General features: G+C 63.3%; 4 protein-coding genes across 4 annotated transcripts; 3 read left to right on the top strand and 1 right to left on the bottom strand.

Annotated features, from left to right (window-relative positions):
• Positions 1-44: 44 nt before the first annotated feature.
• On the top strand, positions 45-5,760 carry CHLRE_03g189400v5 (uncharacterized protein). The gene is made up of 11 exons (XM_001691978.2): positions 45-103; positions 276-380; positions 472-542; positions 804-965; positions 1,235-1,366; positions 2,382-2,574; positions 2,972-3,140; positions 3,466-3,574; positions 3,895-4,041; positions 4,338-4,562; positions 4,824-5,760. Exons 1-11 carry the CDS (start codon positions 76-78, stop codon positions 4,899-4,901), a joined length of 1,419 nt encoding a protein of 472 aa, XP_001692030.1. The 5' UTR covers positions 45-75; the 3' UTR covers positions 4,902-5,760.
• Positions 5,761-6,114: 354 nt separating this feature from the next.
• Positions 6,115-8,335, top strand: CHLRE_03g189350v5 (uncharacterized protein). Its single transcript, XM_001691977.2, has 7 exons — positions 6,115-6,286; positions 6,543-6,666; positions 6,984-7,011; positions 7,220-7,275; positions 7,432-7,461; positions 7,648-7,673; positions 7,940-8,335. Exons 1-7 carry the CDS (start codon positions 6,264-6,266, stop codon positions 8,061-8,063), a joined length of 411 nt encoding a protein of 136 aa, XP_001692029.2. The 5' UTR covers positions 6,115-6,263; the 3' UTR covers positions 8,064-8,335.
• Positions 8,336-8,522: 187 nt separating this feature from the next.
• On the top strand, positions 8,523-11,761 carry CHLRE_03g189300v5 (uncharacterized protein). The gene is made up of 11 exons (XM_001691976.2): positions 8,523-8,661; positions 8,757-8,796; positions 8,863-8,904; positions 8,985-9,113; positions 9,280-9,360; positions 9,664-9,825; positions 10,045-10,092; positions 10,357-10,418; positions 10,606-10,741; positions 10,896-10,994; positions 11,210-11,761. Exons 1-11 carry the CDS (start codon positions 8,621-8,623, stop codon positions 11,312-11,314), a joined length of 945 nt encoding a protein of 314 aa, XP_001692028.1. The 5' UTR covers positions 8,523-8,620; the 3' UTR covers positions 11,315-11,761.
• Positions 11,762-11,920: 159 nt separating this feature from the next.
• CHLRE_03g189250v5 (uncharacterized protein) lies at positions 11,921-14,164 on the bottom strand. The gene is made up of 7 exons (XM_001691811.2): positions 14,041-14,164; positions 13,779-13,920; positions 13,582-13,708; positions 13,433-13,506; positions 12,899-12,973; positions 12,629-12,757; positions 11,921-12,477 (listed from the first exon to the last, which is right to left on the bottom strand). Exons 1-7 carry the CDS (start codon positions 14,061-14,063, stop codon positions 12,397-12,399), a joined length of 651 nt encoding a protein of 216 aa, XP_001691863.1. The 5' UTR covers positions 14,064-14,164; the 3' UTR covers positions 11,921-12,396.
• Positions 14,165-14,204: the final 40 nt, after the last annotated feature.

Genomic DNA, 14,204 nt, shown 5'->3' with positions numbered 1-14,204 from the left:
CCGCGATGGGAACATGTAAGTCTTTAGGGACATCACCGTTTCCTGTTCTTAATCTTCTGCTTCTTACTCTTTAAAATGCTGGATATCAACCTGTTCCGGACGGGTGCGACTGGGCCTGTTTACGTCTTGTTATGCTTCTTTCTGTCCAGTCCCTGAGTAGACTCAAATTTAGGTATTTGAAGCTTATACGTAATCTGGGTAGCGATCCGGACTTAACTACCCGGTTGCCGGCGTTCCGATCGATGGGTGACGGCTTGCGCTTCTGTCCGCTGCAGAGAAGGGCGGCGACCCGGAGATCGTCCGCGAGTCCCAGCGGAGGCGTTTTGCGGATGTGACGCTGGTCGACCAGGTCATCGCGCTGGACGCGGAGTGGCGGCAAGGTGCGGACTGTTACAATTTGGGCCAGGCCCAGGCCGCGAGGGCTTTCGGTGCGGACGCGCACGACACTCATCGCTTTGTTTTGTAATGCAGTTCGTTTCCAGCTGGACCAGCTGAACAAGGAGTTCAATGCGCTCAACAAGGAGATCGCCACCGTGCGCAAGGTGCGCGACACTAGTGCTGACCAGAGGCACTGTGGGGGTGGGAGCTACACTGGAGGCACTGTGGGGGTGCAAGTGGCGCGCATGAAGACGCCGCGGGGACTAAACGAATAGCGGGGTCGGGTGGGCACGGGCGGGGGTACGTGCGCTGTGTGCCGCGGGCGGCTGCTGTACGCTGGGCAGCCTACTAGCACGTATCTGGTGCGCCTATCCACACGCTCCTGTGTCGCCGCCGTGCTACCCCGCGCCCCGCCACCCTGCCAGGCGGGCGGCAACTCCGATGAGCTGCAGGAGAAGAGCAAGGAGATGAAGAAGAAGATCCAGGAGACCGAGGAGAAGGAGAAGGACGTGATCAAGACGCGTGACAGCAAGGTGGTGGCCATCGGCAACATCGTCCACGATTCCGTGCCCGTCAGCCAGGACGAGGTGTGTGGGGGTGGGGTGGGGAGGGGGGAAGGGGGCGGCAGGGGGCAGGGCACAGCGCGGTGCCTGGAGCAGCTGCACGCGCATGTTGCCGCGGCTGCCCGTACCGCCGCTGCCTCACCCGCTGCGCGCGGTGTGACTGACACTCGGTAGCTGACCCGCTTCTCTTTCCCGCTGACCTGCCCTCTCGCTGACGCAGCTCTGGCACGCCCCCACTTACACGCCCCGCACTGCGCGCCGCACACCTACCCCCACTACCCCCTGCAACACAGGCCAACAACGCCATCGTGAAGACGTTTGGCGAGTGCCGGCCCCAGGTGGACCCCGCCAGCGGCAAGAAGCTGTACAACCACGTGGACCTGGTGCTGCTGCTGGGCATTGTCAACATGGAGGCGGGCCAGGAGGTGAGGGGGGCGGGCGCGGAGGCGGCGGGTGCATAAGGGCAGAGGCGGCGGAGGGGCGTGTGCGACGAGGAAGCGAGGCAGGATGGGCAGGGGCGGGGGTATGTGCCGTCGGAGGAAAGGGAAGGTCGCGGAATGGATCAGGAGGGAAGCAGGCGCGGCGCGGGAAGGAGAAGCACAGCCGGCGAGGCCTGCGTTGCACGCGGCACAGGGCATAGCAGCTGGTCAGTGCCAGCACAACACGTTCAGTGTGGTGGTGGTGGTGGCAGCCGCGCACCGTGTCTGGCGCACCGGCGATGAGCGGGCTGCGGCTGCGGTGTAGCCCAGCGGCAGCACTGACAGGCCAGGCGCGGTTGGCGTGTGACCATGCGGCAAAGTTACTTGCCAAGCAGTTCCCTCGGGCCATGCCGTCACGAGAGGGCCGCGCCAGCAATGGCAGGTTGAGCCGGCGGCCTACACAGGGCTCACATGTGCGGCGCTCTCTGGGAGGACCCTGCCGGGGCCTGCGCAGGCGACTCGCCCTGGCACGGGCGTTGCAGACGCAGCTGGCTGCCGCATGCGCACACGGCAAACGGCGGTGGCTGGCTTGTTCCCAAAGGGGCCAGGCTGCGGGCCGTACCAGAGCCATATGGTCAGGGGGCAGGCCGCGGCGGCCGGAGCCGCGCCGGGTAGGCTGCAGCGGCAGCATCTGCCATCTGGTGCACTGGCGCTCAGGCAGCGGACGCGGCATATACCAGAACCAGCAGATGGTGATGCAGGCGCGCAGGCAGCGGCAGCTGCAGCAGCCGCCATGAGTCCGCCGAGGCGTCGACCTGCACGCCGAGGCGGCTGCAGCTGTACGGCCAGAACGGCTCTGGCGGCGCCAGGAGCGCAGAGGCCGCAGCCAAGCAGTCGGCGGCACCCGTTGCCGCTCCCAGGCCTCTTTGGCATTCTGACCCGTGCCTCCTGCCATCCCACCGCACCCGCCTCGGCACCACCCCAACCTCCTGCCCGCCCGCCTCCCAAACCTCCCACCCAGGTTGCGGGCGGCCGCGGCTACTACCTGACGCACGAGGGCGTGCTGCTGAACCAGGCGCTCATCAACGCGGCGCTGCAGATGGCGTACAAGCGCGGCTACGCGCCGGTGCACACGCCCTTCTTCATGCGCCAGGAGATCATGGCGGAGTGCGCGCAGCTGAGCCAGTTTGATGATGAGCTGTACAAGGTGACGGGTGAGTGCGGGGCGTGGGCGGGTGGGTCGAGTGGGTGGGTGGGTCGAGTGGGTGGGTCGAGTGGGTGGGTCAAGTGGGTGGGTCAAGTGGGTGGGTCGGGGTGTCGAGAGGGCGGGTGGGCGGGTGGGCGGGGGCCTGTGGAGAGTCGGGGGACAGAGTGCAGGAAGGAGGGAATGGCGGGGTTGGGGGGTAGAGGCGGCCGCCGGCTGCTGCAAGGCGGGGAGCGGGGCGGCACAGCCTGTGCGAACTGGCGCAAGGCGTTCCAAGCTAAGTGTGCGCATGTGAGGTTGGTAAAAGGATGTGGCAAGGGACGACAAGGGCTGGAACATTGACGCGTGCCTGGGCCGGCTTCCACGTCAACCCTGCCTCCACTCCGCTCCACTCCAATCCTGTGTAGGCGAGGGCGACGACAAGTACCTGATCGCCACCAGCGAGCAGACGCTGTGCGCCATGCACCGCAAGGGCTGGTTCGAGAAAGCCGACCTGCCCACCAAGTATGTGGGCTACTCCACCTGCTTCCGCAAGGAGGTGGGCAGCCACGGCCGCGACACGCTCGGCATCTTCCGGTGAGGCGGAGCAGCTGGCGCGGGAGGGAAGGGGGGGTTATGTGCCGGGCCCAAGGAACAAGTCCCATCATCATCAGGGGGAGAGCGGGGAGGCGTGGCGGGGTGGCAGGGTAGAGGAAAGGAGCGGGAGAGGGCCAAAGGCGAGCCTGAGGTGGGCGAGGCTCTTTGGGGGGAGCGATGGCTCGCGAACAAGCAGGCGCGGGCGACGATGATGGTGGTTACGGTGGTCGGCTGTGGTGGTATGGCGCTGCCGTGCTGAGCCAACGTCCACATCACCGTCTGGTCTTACCCGCCCCCGTCGCCCCTACCACTTGCCTGCCCGCAGCATCCACCAGTTCGAGAAGGTGGAGCAGTTTGTGATCGCCAGCCCCGAGGGCAACGCCTCGTGGGAGGCCATGGAGGAGATGCTGGCAAACGCCGAGGACTTCTACCAGGTGGGGGCAGCAGGGGCAGCAGGGGCGAGGAGGGGGCAGCAGGGGCGGAGGAGGGGGCAGCAGGGGCGCAGAGGTGTCGGGCTCTGCAGGAGGGAGGAGCAGGCGTGTAGGCTGGTGCGTGTTTGCTTGGTTGCGTGCGCCGGAAGGGGGTCCGGGCATTGGGCACGCGTAGGACGTGGGAGGACACTAGCGCGCCCCACGCGGCGACTGACTCATGCCGCGTCCGCCCTCCCCCCCCAAGATTGCCAGCCGTCTACCGCGTGCGTCTACCGTTTTCTCAGCTAATCGTGAATGTAACCCGCCCTCCACCGCGCCTGCAGTCTCTGGGCCTGCCGTACCGCGTGGTGAACATCGTGTCTGGCGAGCTGAACAACGCCGCCTCCAAGAAGTACGACCTGGAGGCCTGGTTCCCCGCCTCCGCCACCTTCCGTGAGCTGGTGTCCTGCTCCAACTGCCTGGACTACCAGGTGGGGCCGGGCACTGGGGGGCACGCGCGGGATGTGTGTGATGGGTGGGCGGGCAGGTGGCGCAACAACAAGCACGGGCAGTGCAAGCAGGTGGTTGGTGCCTGTCCTCCATGCTCCCTCACCGCGCGCCTTGCATGGGCTGCTGTCAGGGTCCTGGTTCTCAAGAGGTTGGGTCGCAATCACCGTTGTGCGGTGGCTGTGTTTGTGCCGGCGCTCTGGGTCTCAGCTTGCTGGGGTCACAATGACAGCACCGCGCCTCAAGTACCCATTCGTCTCCACTCCCCCCCCCCGTGCAGTCCCGCCGCCTAGACGTCCGCCTGCGCACGCCCAAGGGCGCCGCGGCCGAGACCACCAAGTCGTTCGTGCACATGCTCAACTCCACCCTGACCGCCACGGAGCGCACCCTGTGCTGCGTGCTGGAGAACTACCAGACGCCCGACGGCGTGCGCGTGCCGGACGCGCTCAAGCCCTTCATGGCGGGCGTGGAGTTCATCCCCTTCCGCAAGACCTTCGACGCCAAGGTGGGAGGGGACTGGGCAGTGAGGAGCGGCGCACGGGCCGCGCACGGCCCTGGGGCGGCGCCGCGTGGGTGCCGTGGGTGCGGGCGGGAAGCGGGTCTGCCCACGTCAAGCCCACGTTCCTTACTCCCTATTCAACGGTGCTGCACACCGCACACGTCATCATCTTAAGCCACTCACCTGGTGCACCTGCACAGCGCACCTACACACGGCTTGGTCCAAGCACCCAACATTCCTCACCGCCCATGCCCACGCGGCCCACAGGGCAAGCTCGTGGACTTGCCCAAGTCCACCGCCACCTCTGGCGTCGCCACGCCCGCGCCCGAGGCTGCCTCCGCGTGAAGGGGCGGGCCCCCACAGCCGCGGCCCGCGGCTGCAGCGGCCAGCACGGCCGCTGGGATGGACGGAGGGGGCGCCGCGCCGGTGAGTGCTGCGGCCATGAACGGCTGGCCGGCAGCGCGCGTGGCCTCGGTGACCCCCCTGGTGGCTTGTGGCTTGGTGAGCGAGGAGCAGCGAGCGGCGGGTGCTTGCGCGCCCGCCCCGGCGGATCAGCAGGGCTCTGGATGGTCGTGGGAGTGGCGGCGGCATGAGCTGGCGGCGGCGAGGACGCTGCCGCCGGCGGAGCCGCTGCCACTGCTGCCGTCGCTGGCAGCAGCTGCAGCGACGGGCCAGCGGCGCCGGACTGGTGGTGCTGCTTCTCCTGGCATGTCTCTGCTGCAACTGTCGGTGTGCCCGGCGGCGCCGCAGGCGGCAGCCGCAGCTGGTGTTGCAGTGCGCGCGCCAGCGGCGTTTAGCCAACAGCGGCTAGCACTAAGTGGCCTGTCGCAGTTGTTGCGGCCAGCCGCCGGGCGACCGTACATGGCGCTTGCGAGGACGTTGGGAACGGTCGTCACAGCAGCAGTGGCGGCCGCTGGGGTCGCTTGCAGCTAGCGTGCTCGCTCGCTCACTTACCGGGCTGCTGCGGGCCGGAGGTGGTGGGGGCGAGACCGGCGGTTGGTGGGTTGAGGTGATGGCAGCGCGTCTCTACTGTCAAATTAGCAGGTGCAGGTGCAAGCATGGGTGCTGGTGATGTGTGCGAAGAGGCAAGGTGGGTTCGGGTGTGCGCGCGCAAGACCATGGCAGTCATTCTCTGTTTAGGATGAAGGTCATGCTCATGAAGAGCATGTTTCCCTGGCGAAGATCCTTGTAAGTACTACAGGCACGAGCCTAGGGGCAGGTACGGGCGGCGGGCTGAGGAGGGGCAGGGGAAGAGCAGGAGCACAAAAAGGCACGTGCAAGTGAGGGGCGAGGCCATGACAGAGAAAGCCCTGTTGGAAATCCATTGCCGAAGCGTTTCAAAATGGAATATATGCAGCAGACAAAGCCAAACGAACATGTAGCCAGGGTTGTATCAAAGTCCAGGAGAGCCAGGTCCTGCGCTCCAGGCGGGCGTGACAGCAATCGGACGGGAAGGCACACGCGAGCGGCAGGTGGGGTGACTCGGTGCACGGTGCCAATCCGGGGCTGGACGTTAAGTGGGCCCCGCAGTGGGCAGAAGTCATTATCTGACACATTAACTTACATACATTCTAATCGACTGGCAGAATGGCCCTGCGCTCCTGTACTCGCTCGTCGGTCGCGCGCTCGTCGCGCAGCGGAGTCGCACGCCCCCGATCTGCATGTGTTGCTCGCGTGCTTCGGTCTAGCACCGAGCCTCACATTCAGATGGGAACTGCCAAGCTGCCTGGGTGCGGATGTAACACAGGGCGCGCTTAAGATACGTCGAGACCCGATGGATGGGTGTTAGGGGCCCGCGACCGCTCGCTGCACGCTTGCCAACTTAGTGTCATACAACATGCAGCCTATACACACATGATTGACATCGGCATGGCGTTGGGTCTGGTACTACTTGCCAAATTCCTTCTACCACGCCATCTACCACGCCATCTACCACGCCGTGGCACTACGCTCACCCCGCCTTACTTGTTTGCTTCGCCCCCGCAGGGATATCAACCAGGCCGCCTTCGCCGAGTACATGTACCAGTGGGCCGCTACCCTCACGCAGTCGGGAGCCAACTTCCCCTTCATTCTGCCTGTGAAGGCCGACAAGTACGCGACGGGCTGGAAGGTGAGTCGGCGCCCCGACTTGGCACCCCGAAGGCACGTCGACAGGCGTGTGACTCGCATGAAGTATGCAGCACATGCGGCTACTGTTTAGTTATAAACGCCTATTGTACAGTGAAGAGAAAGGATGCCGTAGTGCGCGGACGAGTGGGAGCTAGAGCCATGCCCGGTGCCCGGTGCAGCTACGGGTACGGGTATTGCTGGTGACGTGTACGAAGAGGCAGGTGGGTGCTTGCTGCCGTGTTACTTGGCCGTGCCTGACATGGCTCTGATAAGTGATAGCTACCGTATGGGTGTTTCCCGGATGCCATGCCCTTGCAGATTTCGCTGCTCAAGAAGATGCCTGAGGGTGAGACTGGCCCTGTATGTGAAGAAAGAAGGCGGTGGTGCACGTTTGTACCGTTGGGCATGCAGCGCCGCTGAGCGGGAGCTTTCATTGATTGCCATGATAGTTTGAAAAAGATGCCAACCCACGATGCCAACCCGAGCTGCACTGTCAGCGGGACAGTTACGGCAGTAATGCATGCGAGCACCTCTGGAATGCATGGCGGTCGCAGGCAACTTCGACGCAGCCGGAGTCATCCAGGGCACCGTGGAGGAGGTGTCGGGCGCGGTGCGTAGGCGGTGGGAGCGGATGTGACGGCTGCTTGGGCGGGGCGCATAGGTGATATGGAGGCGCGGTCCGGTGGGAACATCTGGCACCCAGCGCAAGGAACGGTAACCTCGTGCGTCTAAATAATGCATACACGCCACCTTCTGTGCAATGCAGGGCCCGGTTTGCATGATTCGCTTTTTCGAGGTGTGTGGAGGGAGGGGGAGCACGAGGATGCGGACGAGGACAAGGGCGCGGGGACACGGGGGTCGTAGGCAGGCAGCGGCACGGTACCAGCTGCTGACAAGGCCCCCCTGTTTTACTTGATGGCATTGCATGTTTCAGTTCAAATTCGTAGTCTTTTTTGCTCGTATCTGTGTGCATCTCGTGCAGGGGCCAGCTGGCATGGTCGACCGCAGGTGCGCACGGGGGAACGCGCGTTGCCGGGTCAGGAGCACGCGCCCAGGCATCGCCGAGCGCTTCCAAGCTGTTCCCGCTGTGTCCCCTCCACGTGTTGAGCAACCACTCCGCATGCGTCACAGATGCGACCTAGCGCTATGCATACGCACACATAGCGTAACAGCTGGATATGCTGGGGCCGCTATGATGTCGCCCGGTACCCGGCTGATGTGTGTGCGTCCACACCCGCAGTGCTCTGCCCACCCCTCCCCTTCCCCTTCCACAGGACCGCCGCGCCCAGCGACCCGCAGCAGCGCCTCAACATCATCATTGAGTCGCTGCCGGACGTGGACACCATCATGAGCACTATGCCGGTGGCGCTGCGCAACGGCGTCGCCAAGTGCCGCTAGGGCCGCGGCGTTGTGCAGGAGGATAAGGGGAGCTTGTGGAGGGGGCTGGGCGCATGACGTGAGCGACAGGCTACTGCATGTTACGGTGATTGGCTGATTGTACATAAATTGAAAGGATATTCAGTGGTAAGTTCAGTAAGCCGATGGGGCAGTGCTGGTTGCGGCGGGCGTGCAGCGCACGTTTGATGCTGAGGTGGATGCGGTGGGTATGTTTTGTGTTTTACCATATCATGCGGTTTTATCGCCTGCGCCGCTTGTAATGCACATGGAATTTCAAGACCAGCTCAGAGTTCAAAGGATTGCGGGGGCCAGTGCGGCCACCAGGCCACCAGCGGCAAACCCGGACGCAGCGGACAGCAGCGGAGGAGTCGATGTGTGGCCGCGGGCTGCCGTGCCCCACTTACCGCGGGGCCGCATTCTCTGCACGGCTCCTGCTCCTCTCGTGCCATTAAACCATATGACGATTTTACTATACTTGTACATACTCCGTGCGCCGTAAGCTACTTATAGCGACCCAGTTGTCGACATTGCCGAGACCAACCTCGCACGCGTCAAGAATGCTAACTTCGCCTCGTTGCTGTGGTCGCGTTGGCAGCCGGTGAGCTCCGTTCCAGCGTGTCAACAGAGCGTTGACCCCGTTTGGTGATTTCACCTTAGTCTGTCGTCTAACCTAGGCTTTGCCACTTCCCACAGCGCGTCGGCCTCGTCGCACCTTGTACATGGACCGCGTCAGGTGCGTGTCTTTGCAGCTGCTTGCCCAACGACGTGATGGTGAAATCGAACCGTCGGGCCTTCGCAGACGCAACCGAGGCGTTTCTCCACTGCCGTGCGGAGCACTCAGGTGTGTGTTGTGGATGTGTTCGAGCACTGTGGGCCATCCTACCAGCAGGACACAACTGACAACTGCAACACCCAACGCAGGGCTCGGGTGCCGCCGCACCCCACAGCGCCCCTGCCGAGCAGGGCGCCGCTGGGGGCTACATTGTGCCGTCGCCTGACGTGCCTATCTCGGAGTCCCTCACGAACGCTCAGCCTGGCGCTATTGTGAAGGCAAGCGCTCGTTGTACGCCTGCCAGCCTGTTCAACGGCCCGTGCGCACCTGTTCAAGGGGGTGCACACCCCGGCACTTGGTTGGTTGCAAATCTTAGACCAGAAACACTATTCGCGTTGCGAATCTGCTATACATGTAACGACATGTGTGTTACACCAATTGAAGGCTGCGCTGCTGGACGCCATCTGCGGCACCGAGCGCGGCCTTGTGGCCCGCTCGGAGGTACGGGCCGAGATCAACGAGCTGGTGCGAGGGAGTGGGGCGGGGCGAGGGCGGGGCGGGGCGGGGCGGGGCGGAGGCGCTGCTTTACAGAACTCGTGACCGGCTCATAGGCTGCAGGGCGACAGGCGCTCCGATCCCCATCCCTCCAAACTCACGTCCCATCCCTCATGTCCCATAGATGTGGGGCCACATGGACTCGAACCCATGTAAATGCTCATGCTCATACTTGTGCTTGGATAGAACTCCCCACCCCCCAACAACACCCCAGCCGGAACCATGCAGCTCGGTTGACCCTGCACCGCGGCTCGTGGTCCTCTCCCGTCGCAGGTGAACCAGCTGGAGGTGCAGGGCGGGCAGGGCGCGGACGTGGCCAGCCTGGAGTTCGAGGGCACCTGGGAGCTGCTGTACACCAACGCGGTGGAGCTGCTGGCCATCCTGGCCATCAACAAGCTGCCGCTCAGCCCCGTCAAGATCGGCGCCGTCACCCAGGTGGGCGCGCTGCACGCGCGAGTGTGCGTTGGATGTTTGTGTACGGTGTACCGTGTGTGTGGATGCTGTACGCGCACGTGAGGGACTGCTGTGATGCACCGCCCTACACTAGCAATACGGTGGGTGCTGCCTTGGAGCCGCGATAACGCATCGGCCGGCTCGCCCAGCTCACGTCACCGTCATCGTATGGAAGGCGCCCCGCTACTCCCCCGCCTGCAGACCATCAACAGCACCGACCGCACCGTGGAGAACTCCCTGGAGCTGCAGGTGGGGGCGGCACAGGCGGGCAGGCAGGCAGGGACAACGGGGCCGCATGCGGTGATGGGCGGGGCTTGCGCGTGGGAGATGGGCCGCCGGCTCTGCTCCTGGCTCTGGTCTCTGCGGGCTTGTGGACGTGGTTGCGTGCATAGACCTCGGAATGGAGTCCGTTGACTGCCGTATACGTGCAGGCGTGCGCAGGGTCGAGCCACCTGCAAGCGCCGCTCTCTCGGTAACAGCCCACCCCGCCCCCACCGCCCCCACCACGTGCAGCTGCCCCTGATCATCACCTCGCTGTCCACTGTCAGCAACTACAACGTCGCGTCGCCCAAGCGGTGCGTCGCGGCTTAGCCAGACCGGCACCCATACGGGCACCGGACTGCTGCTGGTGGCCACGTCCAAGCACGGCCAAGCAGTCAATGCCTACACCTGACTCGCGTGTGTGCTCGTCACAGCCCACGCACCGATGCCCTGGTAAACACTGCTGTCTCCGCCTGTACACGTGACCTGTACTGCCCCCAGGCTGCAGTTCACCGTTGAGCGCGGCGTGCTGCACACGCCCTCCATCGAGGGCAACCTGGAGCTGCCCGCCTCCATCACCGTCATGGGCCAGACGCTGGACCTGGCCCCGCTGCGCGATGCCGTCAAGCCGCTGCAGGTCCGTGCGCGCGCGCGTGCCCATACCGCTATGTCTCCAGGCGCGCATGGCAAACCCAGTTACCCGGCTCTTGGCAACCTTATGCTGAAGTGGCTGGGATGGAAAAGATACGCGGGTTCCTAACGGTTGCTGTGTCCCTTGCGGCGGTGCGCAGGACGCCACCAAGGGCCTGGCGGCCTCCGCCTCCGACCTGCTGGGCCAGGCGCCCGACCTGGAGCTGCCCCTGCAGAGCCTGGGCCAGGCCAACACGCAGGTGGGTGGGTGGGTGTGGACTGTGGGTGGATGGGTGGGTGCTACGCGTAGGTATATGTGGTGCGTGCTGGGTGCCTGACACCGTTACACATGCTCGGTCGAGAATAGTAGGGTCAGCTGCGGTGGACGGCAGCATGGGGCCTGTGAGGAGACAGGTGGCTGGACGCTGAATGCAACTTTGTCTCTGGTGTGTCCTATGACGGAACCGCACCACAGGGCTGGCAGCTGACCACCTACCTGGACCCGGAGCTGCGTGTCACCCGCGGCGACGGCGGCGCCGTCTACATCTTCAAGAAGGCTGGTCCCAAGCCGCTGGAGTGAAGCCCCGCAGCAGTTCAGCATGAAGGCTGCGTGATGGTGTGAGGTTAGGGATGGCGTGCCGCAGCGCGATACGGCACTGATGGAACTGTGTGGCGAGCTTTTTTGGAGCGCACGACGGTGTCATATAACGCTGGCTGGTACTTACGTAGATCTATTTATGGGCCTGTGCCCTGCTCCATTCATGTGTGTAATGGAATCGTTGTGTTGGCGAATTGGGGGAGGGGAGGTGCCTGTGTTGCCCTTGTGCATGTCCCTCCCTCGAATGCCTTTAGACGGCTGTAGACGCGAGCATGATGGCCGTAGATGCTGCTGATGGCTATAGACGCGAGCATCCATGGTACTGAAGCAGACCGTGTGCATGAGCAGGACAGCGGCTGAATGTACTGCGACCGCGGTCTTCTTGGGCCCCATCGCCAGAGCAATCCTACTGTAGCGTTAAGCTTGTCCTGATTGCTGTACCCCCACATGCACGCACAGGCGGCACAGCACGACTGCGCGAAGCGCTCACTGCTCAGCCCAAAGCTGGTGTGGCCAGGGGCACCCCTTGGCCTAGCGGCTGGCGCCCTTCGTCCGCCTTGTGGTCAAGTCCGATAGAAATTAAGTGCATTTCTTGTGCCCTTACAATACGCAACTGCACGTGCCTGATGCGTACGCTCTGGCATTTGCATTCCCTAGCAAACATTCGGGTACGCTCTCGCAACATCTGTAGCCCTCACCGGCGGCCCGGCTGCCTCTGCGGCACGGCCGAGTCACACCGTCTGCGGTCATGGTAAGTCTGCGTCATCCTCGACGTCACGAAGTCAGAAGCAGCATGTCATTGTGCAGTTGTCATAAGTTAGGCCCAGAGCGCTGCAGTCAGCTATTCAATCTGTACAACCGCCCGTAAAAAGCGACTGCATTCCTCTGTAATCCACATCCTCTTCCGATAACGCACCACTCGCACCTACCCTCAGGACCCAATACGAAAGACGTGCACACACCGCTCCCCTAGCTCCACTACTTCGCTGGTGCTCCTGCCCAGCCACCACCCCATCAAGCCTCCCACCAGCGCCCAGGCCCAGTGCCGCCCAGCTGCACACGCTTTAGCTGCAGCACCCGCCCTTCTTCTTGCCTCCGTCGTCGTGCGCGTTGTCGATCACGATAACATCGCGACCCTCGCCAATCTGTAGGCAAGGGAGCATGGGCACGGTCAGCGCACAATTACACTGGACGTCGCCCGGCAGTCGCATGAGTGCGCGGGTGGCAACCAGCAGCATCTGCCTGCGCCTGCGCCCACCGCTTCCCAGGTCCCAAGTACCCCTCGCCACCTCCCACCTTTGGCCGGTTGTCTTCGCTGTCCAGCACCTTCTTGCTGACGATGTGGTAGATCTCCGTCAGGATTTGCTGGAACGCCTTCTCCACGTTTGTGGACTCCAGCGCCGACGTCTCAATGAACGACAGCCCCTGTGAGCAAATCCGCGCCGCAGCCCAGCACACCGCCTCAGCCTCGAGCGTTCACACCCTTAACAGCAACTTTACCTAGCTCTCATCGGAGTCTGCGCAATATGGAGAGCATCCTGTTTGTGGTGTCATGCGGAAGCTCACCTCGCGCTCGCAGAAAGCCTGTGCCACCTCCGTCTGCACGTCACGCAGGTGCTTCAGATCGCTCTTGTTGCCGACCTGCATGCGGCAACAACGGGGCATGCCCTGATTAGCAGCAGCAGCAGCCAACACGCTGTAGTCCAGCCCATACATGAAACATGCGTTAGACGGACGGGAAATCTTTCAGGCCCGAACAGCTTTGCCAAACCCTGTAGCTGCGCGCAAGCGCGGCACCCTAGTAGCTGAGCAGGTCCGCCGCACAGCAGCCCGCACTGTCGCGGAATCTGCATGCTTGAACCCGTGCTCCCTACACTAGCGACATCCGCCCGCCAGCTGATTCGGTGCTGCCGCCAGAAGAAGGCCACGTTCAACAGCGGCCAGCGTGGGGAACGCCACCAGCGTAAACCCTGGCTTCCCAGCACGACCCGCACGAGCGCCCGGGGTCCAGCCTGACCCCCTTGAGCTACCACATGTAAAACCCGTTCGCCCCCGGCATTTTCATTGACCGCTTGCTACCAGCAGGTGCCGAGGGCTCACCAGCATGATCACAATGTTGGAGTCTGCGTGGTCGCGCAGCTCCTTTAGCCACCGCTCCACGTTCTCAAATGTTACTGCAAGGCGGAAAAGCCGGTAAGCATGGTACTGTCGCGCCTTCCATGACAGCGCGCTTCAGCTGCAGCACCTACCCGACTTCGTGATATCATAGACCAGCAGGGCTCCGACAGCGCCACGGTAGTATGCGCTCGTAATGGCGCGGTAGCGCTCCTGGCCTGCAGTGTCCCAAATTTGCGCCTTGATGGTCTTGCCGTCGACCTGCTCAGAGCAACAGCGCATTTTGTCAATGGCCATGACCAGTCAAATCCTCTCTTGCAGATAGCCTTGCCTGAATGCTGCGAGTCGCGAACTCCACGCCAATGGTAGACTTGGACTCGAGGCTGAACTCATTCCTCGTGAAACGGGAGAGCAGATTGGACTTGCCGACGCCCGAATCACCAATCAGCACCACCTTGAAGAGGTAGTCATAGCTGGAGACAAGGAGGGAAGGCAGGAGGTCGGGTGGGGGTCAGAGCAGGGTCCTCGCTCTGCCAGTTCCCTCACGACCGCGCCCAAGTCACTAATGCAGCAGTCAACCTTGCTAGACTCACTCGTCGTCTGGCTTGTGGCTCATTTTCTGAGAGGAACCGACAGGTGCAGAAAAATGCCGCAGTAGAGTGAAGATATCTGCTAGCTAAGTTTGCAGGGGCGCAGTAGTAGCTAAGACATAAAATAAGCTCGATCGCATGAGAGGTGGCAGCTCACACACCTCGCA

Source organism: Chlamydomonas reinhardtii, chromosome 3 (genome assembly GCF_000002595.2).
Source record: "Chlamydomonas reinhardtii strain CC-503 cw92 mt+ chromosome 3, whole genome shotgun sequence".
NCBI classification, from domain to species: Eukaryota; Viridiplantae; Chlorophyta; class Chlorophyceae; order Chlamydomonadales; family Chlamydomonadaceae; genus Chlamydomonas; species Chlamydomonas reinhardtii.
This window is presented reverse-complemented; position numbering and strand designations above follow the sequence as displayed.